Source organism: Macrotis lagotis, chromosome 2 (genome assembly GCF_037893015.1).
Source record: "Macrotis lagotis isolate mMagLag1 chromosome 2, bilby.v1.9.chrom.fasta, whole genome shotgun sequence".
Lineage (NCBI taxonomy): Eukaryota > Metazoa > Chordata > Mammalia > Peramelemorphia > Peramelidae > Macrotis > Macrotis lagotis.
Genome location: NC_133659.1, coordinates 205849095 through 205865712, shown reverse-complemented (window position 1 = coordinate 205865712; position 16618 = coordinate 205849095). Strand labels below are relative to the sequence as shown.

Below are 16618 nucleotides of genomic sequence, written 5' to 3'. Positions count from 1 at the left end.
ATCCTTAAAACACTTAAATCATTAGATTGTAAGATCCTTGAGGGCAAGAGTTGCCTTTTTTAAAAATTTGTATTTATATATCAGTACTTAGCATAGTACCTGTCACTTAGTAAATTGATAAATGTTTATTGACTATTGACTTAAACGTGGTGCTCAAAACTGAAAGCCATATAGTCCAGATGAGATTTAATCTAGAATTATCACTTCCCTATTCTTGGAAACCAGATTCCTTCTAAAGCCTTCCAAGATTTTAGTTGCTTTTCTTGTGAAAGAGAGGAAGGAGGAGTATCAGAGAAAACAACAATGACCATATCACATTGCTAACTCAAATTGAGCTTGTAGTCAATTCTGTATCCTTCCGCATTTCATCCTTTGCTTCTGTCATACTCCTACTTTTCAGGTTCAGGTTTAGAAACTGATATTGTATGCTCATTCCTGATGCTCCATAGCCCCTTATCCTTTCCCAGAACTCTACTACCCCTTGGAGTCAAGAGATCATGTTTAACAAAAAAGAGTCACTGGAATATTAGGCAGCAAATCCTGGGAAAACTGAGAAAGTGGAGGAGACTTCCAATAACTTTCCCTTTATAAGATAGGTGCCTCAGAGCTTGTTTCAGCATCCTCTTCTATGTCCAGGCATGCCTTCATTCAATGATGGAAATGAATTTGCATAAATCTCATTTATCAAATAATTGGTAAGGATTTTAAAATATTAAACTGAAGTCATTCTGCCATTATTTATTCAATACCTCAAGACTTGTTCTTTAATTACTCTCTCTGGTAGATTTTCATTGTCTGAGTATCGGTGAGGCTGGGTTCCTCTGTGGCTTCTACTCATGTTGAGCCCCACAATGGGAGTGCGCAGCAAAGAACCCACCAGGATCCATGGAAAATTTCACTGCCTTGTTAAAACTTCCCCTGTCTGATTACCTCATCGGCTAATTTAGTCATTTACTATGATTTATCTACTTTTAAGTCTTGGTTTGTTTATTTTATTAATTAACTCTTCCTTTTATTTTAGAGAATATCTAAAACTATCAATGCTAGTGGTTGAGCCTCTTTGGAATAGCTCTGAATGGGAAAAAAAGAAAAAAGAAACTTTTGTTTAAAGTCCTAGTTGAGTGAGAAGAGGGTTGTATTTTTCCTGAGCAACCTAGGTTCAAATCCTTGCTCCTCAGTTTATACTATGTGTGACCATGTTATTGTTGTTATTGAGTCTTTTCAGTTGTGTCCAAATTTTCTCAATCCCGTTTGGAAATTTCTTGACAAAGATACCAAAGTGGTTTGGCATTTTTTTCTAGAGGCCATTTTACAGATGAGGAAACTGAGGCAAGTAGAGTGAAGTGAATTAATTGCCTAGGGTCACACAGCTAAGTATCTGAGGTCTAATTTGAATTCAGGTCTTCCTAATCTTCAGGCCCTGTGTTCTGTCTTTTTAATTTTCATTTCCTTATCTGTGAAATGATGGAGTTGGACTAGGTGATCCCTCCCAACTCTAAATCCTTTTTTTTTTTCAGTTTTTAGTTTTTGCAAGGCAATCGGGTTAAGTGGTTTGTCCAAGGCCACACAGCTAGGTAATTATTAAGTGTCTGAAGTTGGATTTGAACTCAGGTACTCCTGACTCCAGGGCCAGTGCTCTATCTACTGTGCCACCTAGCCACCCCCCCCAACTCAAAATCCTAAGAATAAACTTTGCTATTGCTAGGAAAGACAGATTAAGTGTATTTTTTCCTCAAGGTAAAACTTGAGAGAAAGTAACTTAATTAATCACCCATGATTATGTAGAATATCGTGAAGTGTTTCCATAGAAGTGGCATTGGGAGACAGGATCAGGGACAAGATTTAGGTCAGTAAAAATGCCTCTTTCAAAAATCAGCATTTTGCTGGTCCTAAGCAGCAAATTAGAGATAAAGATAGGATATTCTCTCATTCCTGTTGCAATAGAGTAGAGGTGGAGGCAGAGGCAGCCAAGGAGTTAGAAAACCTAGATTCATATCTGGCCTCAGACACTCACTAGCTGTAGGGCAAGTCACTGTTTGCCTCAGTTCTTCATCTGTAAAATGAGCTTGAGAAGGAAATGGCAATCCACTCTAGTGTCTTTTGCCAAGAAAACCCCAAATGGGGTTATGAAAAACTAACGAACAACTAAAGAGGTGAAGGCAGCTAGGTGACTCAAGGGGGAGAGCACAAGGCCTGGAAGTGAGAAAGATCTAAATTCAAATTTGACCTCAGAGACTGGCATCTAGGTGATGCTGTGAATAATGTGCAGAGTCTGAAGTCAATGAGACTCATCTTCTAGAGTTCAAATTTGATCAGTTATGAGTCCCTGAGTAAGTCTCTTAGCTCTGCTTGTCTAATCCACTGGAGAATGAAATGACAAAAACCACTCCATTATTATTGCAAGAAAACCCCATGGATAAAAAGGTCCACAACTAAAGCCTAAATTACAACAAGATCTTTTTCAAACGAAGACCCACATATGTACATACCTTGTCAAGAACATAATTTGAAGTAGGCTCATTTGCAGGAAGAAAAGCTTAGAGGTTTTGAGTAGCTGATTTGCATATGAAAAGACTAGAAAAGCAATTTTCCCTACCATCCAAACATTAGATTTGTTCATGGTTTAGATTGCCTCAGTTCATTTCTTCCAATGGCTTATTTTTCTTGGACCTACAAGATAACTTCAGAGTATTAAAAAAGTGAAGAACCTTGAACTCTGGATTAGCTTGGTGATTATTGAGCAAAAGACCATAGTCTAATTATAGCCTACCCTGAATAGATGAAGACTTGGAAAATGTACTGAATAGTCATCTTAACTCAGGGGATTGAACCAGAGGAAGTTGTCCAAAAGACCCTGTTTTCCATTCTGGGAGAAGGCAAGTCTTTGCATTGAGAGTAAAGATGATTTCCTCATTTTGAAAGGCAACATGACTTAGTAGATAAGGTGATGGAATGGAGTCACCAAAATTATCATCAAGAGCTAGATGACAGTGAATAGAATGTTCCCGGAATCATTGCCTAAATTTCCTTAACTGAAAATGGGACTACTAAAACTTCCTTCCCAGGACTGTTGTGAGGGTCAAATAAGAACAGTTGTAAGCTCTTGGTACATAGTTAATGATATATAGTAGTTATTCTTAGCAAGTAATGGAAATTCTTCAAGCTTCACTCAGATGTTGAGTGAAGGTTGGGCTTAATGAACAGGTCCTTTCTAACTCTAAATCTGAGCCAGTTAAAGAGGACAGTGCAGGGCAGTTAGATGGCTCAGTGGATAGTGTACCAACCCTGGCAGTCAGGAGGATGTGAGTTCAAATACAGCTTCAGACTGTATTGACACCTAGTTGTGTGACCTAGGGCAAGTCACTTAACCCCATTGCCTTGCAAAAACAGGGTGGGGAGGGATAGCTAGGTAGTAAATTGGATAAAGCACCAACCCTAGAGTCAGGAGGACCTGAGTTCAAATCTGGCCTCAGACACTTAATAATAATAACCTAGCCATGTGACCTTGGGCAAGTCACTTAACTCCATTACCTTGCAAAAAACAAACAAAAAAATGAAGAACAAACATCAACAACCTCTCTATAACCCTGTCTCTCTAACTTAAAGGGGGTGGTGGTGGCAGTAATATCTGTGTCATAGATAGATTGCTGGATTTTGTGTTAGGAAGGTCTGAGTTCAAATTCCACTTCTGACCCTAACTATATTGCCATGAACAAGTCTTTTAATTTCTTAATTTTCTAAGACTTGAAGTTACAGGAGTTCATTGAGCTTGGTCAGACATTGAAGATGCCAGGGTTATCTGCTGCATCCTGGGCCAGCAATCTTGACTTTTGTCTTGCCACTGGACTTTGATGACTCTGAAATAGAGAAAGAAGCTGATGACTGTGTAATTCTGCCTCACTTAAATCCAATTCCCACAAGAAGTCAAAACCACTTTGTGATGTCATTGGTCCTCTTTGAAAACAAAAAACAATGACAACAACATCAATAACTTGCAAATTGTCCAGGGGAGGAGGGTGCAAATTTTATATAACTAGAGGTTAGTATTCATTTTTCTTTTGAATTTATTTAGGGCAGTGAGCTTAAGTGACTTGCCTAAGATCACACAGCTTGGCAATTAAGTGTCTGAGGCCAGATTTGAATTCAGGTGCTCCTGACCCAGGACCAGTGTGCTATCCACTGTGCCACCTAGCTAGCCCTAGGTTATTATTCATTCATTAAGGAAAATTTCGTATCAGGTTTCTGAGGCACTGAATCTTAATCAAAAGAAATCATAGATTCTGCTTCTCCAGAGATTTTCAAAGAGGAATGTAAAGAAATAATTTCCTTGGATTGTTCTGAATGTAATCCTGCTTTGAAAATGGAAAGAACATAAAAGAGAAACATTATATGTTATACCAGGAAAGGGCATAAAGTATCATTTTAAAGAGGGGATACTGAAACTTGGAGAGGTTAGGTAATTTACCAAGGTCATACAGCTTATCAGCAAAAGAGTTAGAATTAAGAACAAAGATTATACTATTGTAAAGGTCATTTAATCCAATTCCCTAATTTTACAAATAGGATATTGAGACCAAGGGATAGTTGTGAATTTGCCATGGTCACTCAGTAAGTAGCAGAGCCAGATTTTAAACCTAAGTTCTGACTCCTGAAACACTGTGCCATGCCAATTGTCCTTACTTCCAACTCAGTGCTCCATTCAGTTACACCATGAAATCCTTCATCATCCTTGAACAATCCACCATAACACTCTAGTGCATTGTCTCTGTAGATTCTTATTCATGGCTCTTATTCAAGGCTTGCAAAAGCACTTTCTATTTATGTTTATCTCATTTGATCCTCACAACATCCCTGTAAAATAAGTAGTACTAATTTATCCTAATTTTATAGTTTAGGAAAAAGACTGAGAGTCTCAGCCCAGCAATACATGGCTAGTAAGTTTATATGAGGCAGGATTTGATCTAAGGCCTTTCTATTCCAAATCCATTTCTGGGTCCACTCTGCCACCTAACTTAGACATATAATTGGAATTTTCAGTCATTTTTTTCAATCATGTCTGACTCTATGTGATCCTATTTGGGATTTTCTTGGCAAAGATACTAGAGTGATCTGCCATTTCTTTCTCCAGTTCATTTTATAGACAAGGAAATTGAGGCAAACAGAGCTAAGTGATTTCTACAGAGTCACACAGCTAATAAGTAGCTTGCATACTGGTCATGTTTGAAGACTGCAGGAAACTTGTAGGAATAGCTAGTGCCAGAATTAAGATCCCAAAATATCTTAACAAGATGGAACAAAATTTGGATGCTTAGTTTAAAAAAGAAAAAGTCAACTTCACAAGCACTGGATGGAACAGCCATGTCTCAACATGAATTCATATGAAAAGGATCTGGGAGACTCAGTAAACTGCCAGCTCAATATGAGTCACATGACAGGAGACAGAAATACTAATTTGCTCATAGGAGGCATTAATTAAGGCACAGTGTCTAGAACGAGGGAGATGAGAATCAACTTGCACCCTGCCCTGGTCTAGCATCATCTGGAGTATGATGCTCAGTTCTGGATCCTAGGAAAAGCATGGATGAGGTACAACATGTCCAAAGGATTGTGACCAAGAGGTTGAGGGAACTGGAATGGTTAGCTAGGAAAAGAGATTTTATAGCGATACATGATAGCCATATCTAAATGTTGAAAGGTACATACAGCACAGGCATACTGAAGCTCAGAGTGAAAGGGCAGAGATGATGCTGGCATCTTCACTCTTCTCAATTCTACTCAAGTATTTAGGTGTAAACCAGCCCATTACAAAGGGAAGTCTGACCTTCAGTTATGGCAATAAGGTTCCCTTTATTTTCATTCTTGGCCCATTAAACCTCAATCTTGACATCCCAAGGACAGTGTTTTTTTTGTCTGCAGTATAGGAGGAATAGGAAAAGTTGCCTTCAATGTACACTATAGATAGGGAATTATGCCTGCATAGAGAGAAATGTTAAACATAAAAGAATGACAGAGGACATTAACAGAATGGTTTGAGCCTTATCAGAACATAAAGCAATTGTGCAATACTTCCAATTAGGCATTACACATTTCACTGGACATTTTCACCATTCAGTCACTCCTGGCACTTCTTTTCTTGGCCTCTCTCTTGGCAGTGGGCCAACTCTATGATGTGGAAACTTCCCCACTGTCAGTCACTGCTATTCCAATGGATGACATAGATTCCATGCCAGCAGATACTTCTGTTGTTGCTTTTCTGATGGACTATGGTGAACTGCAGACCTTTGGAAACTCTCAAGATCCCCCTGGATGCTTCCTGTCTCAGAATAAAGAGTAGAGGCAGCTAGGAGACTGTTCAGGCACCCTGTGGCCCCCTAGCTGCCACAAGGGAAAGATCATCATGATAGAGAAGCATCTGTTCTTCCTCACATCTCTCTGAACCTCATCTTATTTAGAGAGGAAAAACTGAGTCACCCCAACCTGGAGCTATAAGCTCTTTTTAAAAGATCTTCTGAGTCATCAATTCCTTTAGTGCAGCAGCCAGGAGAGATTCTTCAACATCACACAATGTAAGACCCTCTTCGTGACTGGAAGTAGGTACCCACCTCCACCTTCTCCCCTGGGGCGAAAAGAAAAAAGAAAAAATTCACATGGCATATTAGAAGCAAGGAAAAAATAATTGTATATATTCTACATAACTCACTAGGAAGAAAAATATGAGCCTGTTCCACAATCTTGTTACAAAGCAAAAAGAAAATTAAATTTGTTCTCTTTGGATTCAAAGGTATGAGAAGAAAGAAAAGTGTGAGAGACAGAGTTTCTGGATAGTTATTAATCAATTTATTAATTAAGCTAGCAAATAAATTGATTGTCATTGGTCTTATCTCAGTAATCAAAGACAAAGCTATGTAGATTGCTGAATGCTTAAATACTTTTGGAAAAGAAGGATACCCTTGATACGTGAAAATCAGTCCTGGTTGGCAAACAACAGTTAATGAGGCAATGGGCATATTAATGAGGAGATGGTCCAGCTCCTCTTGTTGAGAACTGACTTGATCTCTGGATCCATTTCCTCCTAGACCACTCTGGTTGGTTTTTCTCCTTATAAGCTGGGTCCCCTGAAATTCTAATGAAGGATTTCAAGGACAGAGGCAAGAATTCATCTATGTTAGATTCCATTTGTTAGAGGGTCTTCTAAATGAGTGTGGTCCTGTCCAAGATTGCAAAGCATATGCTTGGAGGAGGGCAACCTCAATAATATCTTAACTGATCTACAGGGACTGGCTTTGAATGAGGAAATAAAAAGGAAAAAGAGTTCATTTCTAATTTAATACAAAAATAGAAAATGTTGTACTTAACAAGGCAGAATTTGTCACACTGACTTCAAGAAATTTTGAGAGTTTTAAAATTTGAGATAATTTTAAAGCTCTGGATCTGGAGTCAGAAATTGGTATTCAGGGGTGGCTAGGTGGCACAGTGGATAAAGCACCAGCCCTGAAGTCAGGAGTACCTGGGTTCAAATCTGGTCTCAGACACTTAATAATTACTTAGCTGTGTGGCCTTGGGCAAGCCACTTAACCCTATTGCCTTGCAAAAACCAAAGAAAAAAAAAAAAAGAAAAAGAAATTGATATTCAGTCATTTCAGTCATTTCAAGTCATGGACGACCCCAATTAGGATTTTCTTGGCAAAGATACTATAGTGGTTTGTCATTTCCTTCTCCAGTTCATTTTACAGATAAGTTAAGTGACTTTTCTGGTTCACACAGCTAGTAAGTGTCTGAAATGAGTTTTGAATTTGGGAAGGGGGTCTTCCTGACTTCTAAGCTCTGTTCTCTCTTTAGTATACCACATAGCTATCAGTTGAATCCAAATACTGATGACATATTTATTTCTGACCCTCAGTTTCCTCATTTGTAAACTTAGGGAATTGGACTTGATGATTTTTAAGGTCCCTTCTAGTCCTAAAACTGATTCTATGGCTTAAAAAGCTGCTCACAAATTGAATGCTATTTTAAGAATTAATGTATTCCTTGAGTGCTAGATGGCCAGTTTTGGGATATGTAGTATGGGATTCAGGTTTTTAGGTAAGAGTTGGATCAGAGATGTCTTTTTATGATTGATTTCTCAATGTCCTCTGAGGTTCTCTTATTGGATTTTGCATTAGTTCATGTAAGTATTTCCAGGCTTTTTCTGAAGTCATCCTATTCATCATTTCTAGTATTTCTTTACATTCATAAACTAAAACTTGTTCCATCATTTGCCAATTGATGGGTATCCCCTCAATTTCCAATTCTTTGCCATCATATGAAGAGCTGCTCAATATTTTTGAACAAGTAAATCCTTTCCCCTTTTTTCAGACCTGTCATTTCAATGGTTTGGAGGAATTCCCAAAGTGGAAACACTTTTCAGCAATGTAGATAACAATTCATCTGGAATTTACTTTAAAGTCCTTGAAGGTCATGGCTTGGAGTGGAACTTCCTTGCCCCAGGGTCACACAGTTGCTAGGGACCAGGAAGCAAGTATAATCCACCCCAGACCTCCCTCTCTCCCATTCTCTCTCTCTCTCTCTCTCTCTCTCTCTCTCTCTCTCTCTCTCTCTCTCTCTCTCGCTCTCTCTCTCACACACACACACACACACACACACACACACACACACACACACACACACAATCTCTCTCTCATCTATTAATTGAAACCTCTGTAAGTTTCTGACCTGTGCCCCCTCCAATTCTACTCTCCAAATTCATCCCCTCTCTAAACGGTTTTTTCTCTTCTTTCCTCTCTTCCTCCCCCCACAATGCCCCCAGCCTGCTGGGACACTAGGAAGGGCAGCCTAGTGGCCGAGCTGTCCACCATTGAGTTCAGCCACAGGGATCCCGTGTTTGGTGCCCTCTGGCTGCAGTCGAAGACTGGCACAGAATGTTTTTCAGCCTCCACTGATGGACAGGTAAGAGGGAAAAAAAGGGTGGGGTGCAGGTAGAGTAAAATAAGTCACATTTAAGGTGCACCTTCCTTAATGTTTAAGACTGGACAAAACCGAACCAGGGCAACTTATAAAATCATGAGACCCTAGAAGACTTAAAGAACATCAGTCTGATATAGGTCTTGCTTGTGATTCAGTGCAGAGAGTGATATGCAATTAAAAGATTCTATTTCAGATTTTGTCTCTGCTGCTTACCTGTCTATGTGACCCTGAGCAAGTCAGTCTACCTGTTGATGCCTCACTGTTTTTATCTTTAAATTGTAATTTCCTTGAGAGTAAGGACTGTCTTTTGTCTCTTTTTGCATCCACAGAGTTAGGCACATAGTGGGGCAATAGATGTTTATTGAATTACCTGTAAAATGCGTGCATTGGACCCATTCATCTCTAAGTTTTTAAATGCTGTGATTCTTAGTGTAGAAAGGAAAATTCTTCATTTGAGCTTTTCACCCAGATTAAATCAGGACTCTGGGCACTCATAAAACTCAAAGAAAATTAAAAGGATTTATTATAAGTATATTACGATAGCAATGTTGATGGGCTGATCATTAATGATAAGTCTTGGCAAGATCAATCTTGACTTCAAGGTGGGGACAATTTTTGTCTTTTTTTTTAGAATTTTATTTATTTATTTGTTTATTATTATATTTTTAAGACAATCCAGCTAAGTCCACCTCAGCAAAAGAGGTTGGACCCTTGCATCTCAGTTCCTTCCTAAGCAATTTATAGGTCTTAGAGTAGGTATACTGAGACTTCCAGGACAGAGCCAAGATACCAGCCTGAAGCTAGCATGATTCCAGAGCTTTTCCCTATACAACACTAAATGAAGCCTCTGTGTGACATTAAAGCTACAGATCCCACAAAAAAAAAGATTGAAACAAGTTTTCAACTGTATACCTCATGGAGGATCTTCAGTGAAGGTCTGTCCCTTCAGGGGAAAAGGGAAAGTAAAACCCAGCTAGGAAGGAAAATGGGAAAACCAGTGGGAAATTTTTAGCCTTGGTGCAGCCCAGGTCCCAGCAGCTAGATAGCTAGCCAGCAGGGAGGGTCCCAACTACAGAAATAGTCTAAACCCTAGGAACACTGGAGCAAAAGACAGAAATGAGTTGGAGACAAACCACTGCATAGGCAAAACCTGGACATAAAGTAGGAAACAAACCTCTGTATAAGCAATATCTTGGAAAGTGATAAGTTTGGGTCTATACTCCCTATACCCCAGGGGTAGAGCACAGATAATCAAAAAACTAAAAGAGCTCTAACTATAGAAAGTTACTGTGCAAATAGAAATGATAAAAATGCCACCTCAGAAGAATAAAACAGTGACAAATTACCTATGTGGAAAATATCAAAGGAGTTTATGAATTGGACTGAGATCCAAAACCTCATAAAGAGCTTTGAAAAATTAAAAATCAAAGAAGAGAGGAAGGAGAAAAACAGAAAAAAAGAAATGAGAACCATGCAGGAAAATTATGAAAAATTGACCCAAAAAACCAACTCCTTTAAAACTAAAAATAAACAATTAGAAAAAGAATGTAAGGGGTGGCTAGGTGGCACAGTGGATAGAGTACTGGCCTTGGAGTCAGGAGTACCTGAGTTCAAATCTGGCCTCAGACACTTAATAATTACCTAGCCGTGTGGCCTTTGGCAAGCCACTTAACCCCATTACCTTAGAAAATCTTAAAAAAAAAAGAATGTAACTCTTCAAAAAAATAAAATTGGCCAACTAGAAAAGGAATGCAACTCATCTTAAACTCAAATTGACCAATGAGAAAGAGAACACAGCTCAGTAGAAAGTAAAATTAACCAACTGGAAAAGGAAGCACAAATGCTAACTGATGAAAATTAAATTCCAAAAATTTGAATTGGACAAATAGAAACTAATGAATCTATAAGACATGAAGATTCCCTCAAACAAAGTCAAAAGGCTGAAAAATTTGAAGAAAATGTAAAGTACCTTTTGGAAAAGAGAAATGACTTGGAAATTAGATCCAAGAGAGATAATTTATGAATTATTGATCTACTAGAAAACCTAGATTAAAAAAAACCTGGAAAATACCTTTCAGGAAATTAGCAGGGAAAACTATCTAAATATACAAGAACTTGAAAGAACACATAGAACATCTCCAGAAAGAGACCCCAGGATAAAAACTCCAAGGACTATCATCCAAATTCTAGAATTCTCAAAGGAGTAAATACTGCAAGCAGTCAAAAAGAAGCAATTTAAATATAAAGGAAGCACAATTAGAATTACACAGGATTTGTTAACTAAAACATTAAAAGGATCAGAGGGCCTGGAATATAATATTTCAGAAGGCAAAGGACCTTGAATTACAACCAAGAATTTACTATCCTACAAAGTTCAATATATTCTATCGGGGGAAAAATATATGCTCAGTGAAATAGAGGATTTCCAAAATTTCCTGATAAAAAGACCAGAACTAAATAGAATTCAATCTTTGAATACAAAACTTAAGAGATGCATAATAAGATAAACAGAAAGGGGGAAAAAACCAAATGTTAGTCAAGAATATTAAATTGTATACAGCCTTACAAGGAAGATAATACTTGTAACTCTTGAATTTTATTTCTCTTAGGATAGTTAAAGGTTTGAATATAGTTGAAAAGATTGTACTTAGAGGATATGAGAATGGTTGGTTCTTGTCCTTCATTATCAAAGAAGTCCAAAATGATATCACTATGTTTGAGACAAATTACAATGCATCCAGTTGTGGCAGATTTAATTACAAGCTCAGAATACTCTACCACAGGTCAGGCACAAATAGTCCAGATAAACTCTTGGGGTATTTATTCTAAACTTACACATCTCATCTTTCCTTTGAGCTACTTTAATTCTGCCTTGCTCATTGAATTCAGTACATTCACTGATGAGGGCACCCTCTGCTGGATAGTCCTGTGCCAGTGTCTTCCATGCCTTATATTCAATGCTAAAGTTGTTAAGTGAGACCTGCAAGGTGTCTCAGAAGCACTATAAATAATTAAATCAGAAATGACTTTACTTTATTAGATACTTAAAGGTTTATAGCAAAATTGGGGCAGAAGGTAGGATTCTACTTAGAAGGAAGTGATTTTATCTTAATCCAAACTTTAGTTAAGAAAGTTTTAGTACCATGGCTGGGGTTCTAAAGAGACAGTGAGGGGCAGCTAGGTGGCGCAGTGGATAGAGCACCAGCCCTGGAGTCAGGAGTAGCTGGGTTCAAATCTGGCCTCAGACACTTAATAATTACCTAGCTGTGTGGTCTTGGGCAAGCCACTTAACCCCATTTACCTTGCAAAAACCTAACCCCCCCAAAAAAAAACCCCAAAAAAGAGACAGTGAGAGAGAATGTTTGGTTGAGGAGGGTTGCTGGAGAGTTGTGTTTAGAGTTCTACAGAGATGGAGGGAGAGAGTATATTTAGAGGACTGGACATGAAAACATTTTGAAGAGATACGATTTGCTGGAAACTTTGGCTACAATTGGAAGAAGTATAATTGAATAGGGGGAGGTACAAATGGTCATGAAATGATTTGGTTTTGCATGATGCTCATGAGGATTGTGTGACCATGGATGGTACTTGAAAAGGGGCTAGGGCATAAAGTGATTATAATTTGATGTTATACATGACTCTTATTTATTTTATTTATTTATTATTTAAGGCACTGGTGTTAAGTGACTTGCCCAAGGTCATATATCTAGGTAATTATTAAGTGTCTGAGGCCAAATTTGAACTCAGGTACTCCTGACTTCAAGGGCAGGTGCTCTATCCACTGAGTCACCTAACTGTATCCTGTGATTCATGACTCTTAAGATGTGTATTTCTAATGAGACAGAAGAGGGATACTTAGTAACTATGAGACAATGCTACTTATCAGTCAATCAAGCAATCCGTTTTGACTGATTGTACTTTGCTATTTCTTTGAGCTTATCAATCAGGTGAGATAAGAAGAGTATATTTTGACAAAGGTGATGTAAGTAAAAAACAGAGTTAAAACAATAAAAACATAAAATAAGGATTATACTAGGAGAAACTTAGACATTAGTAGATAAATAACTGCAGGTAAAGTAGCACAGAGACCTATTATAAATAGAGGGAAAGAAAGGAGGCTGTAAACACTGAGTAAATCCTATTCAATAAATCTGATCCAGGGAGGGAATAATAAACATTTCCAATTGGGTTTAAAAATCTATTCTACCCTACAGGGAGGTGGGGGAAGGGGGAGGACAAAGAAAGGGAAAGAAGGATCTGATAAAAGCTATAAATGAAAGTAAACTCTTAAGTCAAAATTTAAAAGACAGGGTGGCTAGGTGGCACAGTGAATAGAGCACTGGCCCTGGAGTCAGGAATATCTGAGTTCAAATCTGGCCTCAGACACTTAATAATTATGTAGCTGTGTAGCCTTGGGCAAACCACTTAACCCCATTTACCTTGCAAAAATACCTTAAAAATTTTTTTAAAAGACAAGTTAAAGGGGAAAGGGAGCAAAGCTTTGATGAGAAGGCATGAAAGGAAAGAAAAGAGAAAAGTGCAAATGGGGAATGATAACATGGAGAAAAATAATGATTTAATAATCTTAACTGTAAATGTGAATGAGATGAAGTCTCCCATAAAATGGTAGTGGATAGCATAATGGATTAAAACCATAAACCTCCAATGTGTAGTTTACAAGAAACACAGGTTAAAGGTATGGAGTACTATTGTTCTATTAAAAAACCATGAATGGTCAGATTCTAGAGAGGCATGGAAAAATATTACAGAAACTGATGCTGAGCAAAGGGAGCAGAACCAAGAAAACTTTATATACAATAACAATATTGTGAGTTGATCAACTTTGATGGATGTAGCTCCACTCAGCAGTTCAGAGATCTAGGACAATCCCTGGGAAACCTGTTGTGAACAATGCTATCCACATCCAGAAGAAAAAAACAGAATAAAACAAGCAAAAAAGAAACCCTTCAGAATCTGAATGAACATTATGTTCACTTTTTTAAAATTTCTCTTATGTTTTTCCTTCCTATCCCATGGTTTTCTTTCTTTTCCCTAAGTTCTAATTCTTCATTCAGAAAAAGGAATAATATGTAAACATGCTAAAAACAAATGTATATGGGGGTGGCTAGGTGGTACAGTGGATAGAGCACCAGCCCTGGAGTCAGGAGTACCTGAGTTCAAATCCGGCTTCAGACACTTAATAATTACCTAGCTGTGTGGCCTTGGGCAACCCACTTAACACCATTGCCTTGCAAAAATCCAAAAAAAAAATGTATATGAACAATGTTCATTGGACTATTCACTGCTACAGGGAGGGGGTTGGGAAAGAAGGGTAGAAGGAAATTATGTAACTTATAAATATACAAGTGAATGAATGTTAAAAAACATTTATAACATGTAACTGGAAAAATAAAATATCAATATCAATTAAAATTTTAAAGAGTAGGTATTAGTAAAAAATAAACAGGTTTGGAAACACTGAGATACTGAATAACCTAACTTTCAACACTTTGCACAGTTCTCATTCATTTAAATCCAATTCACTTATAAGTCATGCAAACACCTTCCTGACATCATGGTTCTCTTTGAGAATGAAAGACAACAGTAACAACCAATAAAAAATCAGTACTGGGAATGGAATGAAGGGGAAGGAGCTGTTTTCAGCAGAGATTGGCCAGCTAGCGCCCCTCTCTTCCTGTCTTGTAACCAGGACATTAAAATGCCAGTTGAAATCACCCATAAAGAAGGTTTCTTTTCAGAGACTATCACATGAATTTTTTTTCAGAAATCCTTTGTAATCATTATTGCCTTCCAATTAAATACAATCCAAACTTCTTAACCTATCATGATTTGGTTTTAGCCTACCTTTCCTACTTTGTCTCTGTAACCTCTCAATGTGAACCTTTCATTCTTTTCTTCCTTTCTTCCTTTCTCTCTCTCTCTCTCTCTCTCTCTCTCTCTCTCTCTCTCTCTCTCTCTCTCTCTCTCTCTCTCTCTCTCTCCTTTCTCCCCTTTTCCTTCTTGCCCTTTTTCTTTTTTCTTTCTTTCATTTCTTCTTCCTTTTCCTTCCATTCTTTTAGCACTCTCCTTGAACTTCACCAGTAGCAAAATCATTTAAATTTACACTCAGAACCAATGATATTTTGATAAATATTTAACTGGTCTCCAAAAAAGGATTTAAGATGTACAGACAACACACTTTTAAGTTTCACCTGCATTATTAACATTTTTTCCCTACAGCCTTACTTTCTTAAGTCTAGAGAATCAACAAAACAGTGCCAATTTCTCAGGGGTAAATGCTCATGCTGAAAATTTGACTTTCCAAAACTGGTAAAAGCTGGGTCCAATGCATCCTTGCATTACAACTAACTTTTAAAAACCTGTAACAACTTATTATTCTTTTCCACTCTTTAACCATGGTATAGTGAACAGAGTACTGAATTCGTAGTTCTTCAGGCTAGGGTAGCTATCCAAGTTTAACTACTTACTATGGTTCTCTGGGAAAATCATTACTTTTCTTTGGACCTTAGAATCCCCATCTATAAAATGAGGAGATACAACTAGATGATTTCTAAGATTCTATAATCCTTCCCTCTTTGTGTAGCACTCATTTAAATAATTGCTTTCTTTTTTGTTTGCTTTCTTCACTTTTATTTCACAGTTTTCCCCTTTCTTTATATTTTTTCATCTTTTTCCACTGTGTTAGATAAATCTCCACTCTCACCAAAACTATTTGCTATCTCCAAACAGGACATGTGTTTTCTTACCTTTTTTTTTTTAAGTTTTTGCAAGGCAATGGGTTTAAGTGGCTTGCCCAAGGCCACACAGCTAGGTAATTACTAAGTGTCTGTGGCCGGATTTGAACTCAGGTACTCCTGACTCCAGGACCAGTGCTCTATCCACTATGCCACCTAGCCACCCCCCCTTACCTTTTTCCCTTCTCAAAGGATATCTCTTTTTGTTTCTTCCCCTGCCTTCCTTCAAAAACCTAAACCCTCAGCTGGAATGCCTGCATCACCCCTAACTCATTACTATTCTTAATAGAAGTTAGATTCTACTTCTCTAAAAGTCAATCAGTGGACTAAATGATAGGCTAAATAAGTTAAATAGTAAGTGCCTACTCTGAGCTGGGCAGTGGGCTAAGCACTAGGATTTCAAAGAAAGGCAAAATACAGTCTCTACTTTCAAGGACTGCCCTTCAAGTACTTGAAGGAAGCTATGATATCCCTCTTAAATAATTTTTTCTTCGGTTCCTTTAACTGATCTGAGAATCTTAGGATAATTGATTTAGAGTTGAAAGGTGCCTTAAAAGTCAGTGAGTGTCCAACTCCCTTCATTTTATTGATGAGGAAACTGAGGCACAGAGAGGTTAAATGACTTGTCCAAGATGTAAGAAGTGTCTGAGGTGTGATTTGATCCCAGGACTTCCTGACTCTCTTGCAAGTCCTCTTGCTCCTCCACATTGAATTCAATCTCTGCATTCTTTTTATACTATCAAGGTCCTAGCTAAAATCTGGTGTCCATATCTTCCAGTCTATTTTATGACTTGCTTTCCATTTGGATAATAAGGCCCTTGAGAGGAGGATGATACTCATGCTTCATAGCCCCCAGAAGACTTAGCAGAGAGTTATAAACAGTTTCTGTTCATTGATGA

General features: G+C 37.9%; 1 protein-coding gene across 3 annotated transcripts in view; it reads left to right on the top strand.

Annotated features, from left to right (window-relative positions):
* The window catches only part of DNAI2 (dynein axonemal intermediate chain 2), a 92685-nt gene that overhangs the window by 32353 nt on the left and 43714 nt on the right, over nucleotides 1-16618 (top strand). For all 3 annotated transcript variants that reach the window (XM_074224647.1, XM_074224645.1, XM_074224646.1), the window contains exon 7: nucleotides 8807-8946. In XM_074224647.1, coding sequence (XP_074080748.1) covers nucleotides 8807-8946 — 140 coding nt within the window. The remainder of the gene's footprint in view (nucleotides 1-8806; nucleotides 8947-16618) is intronic.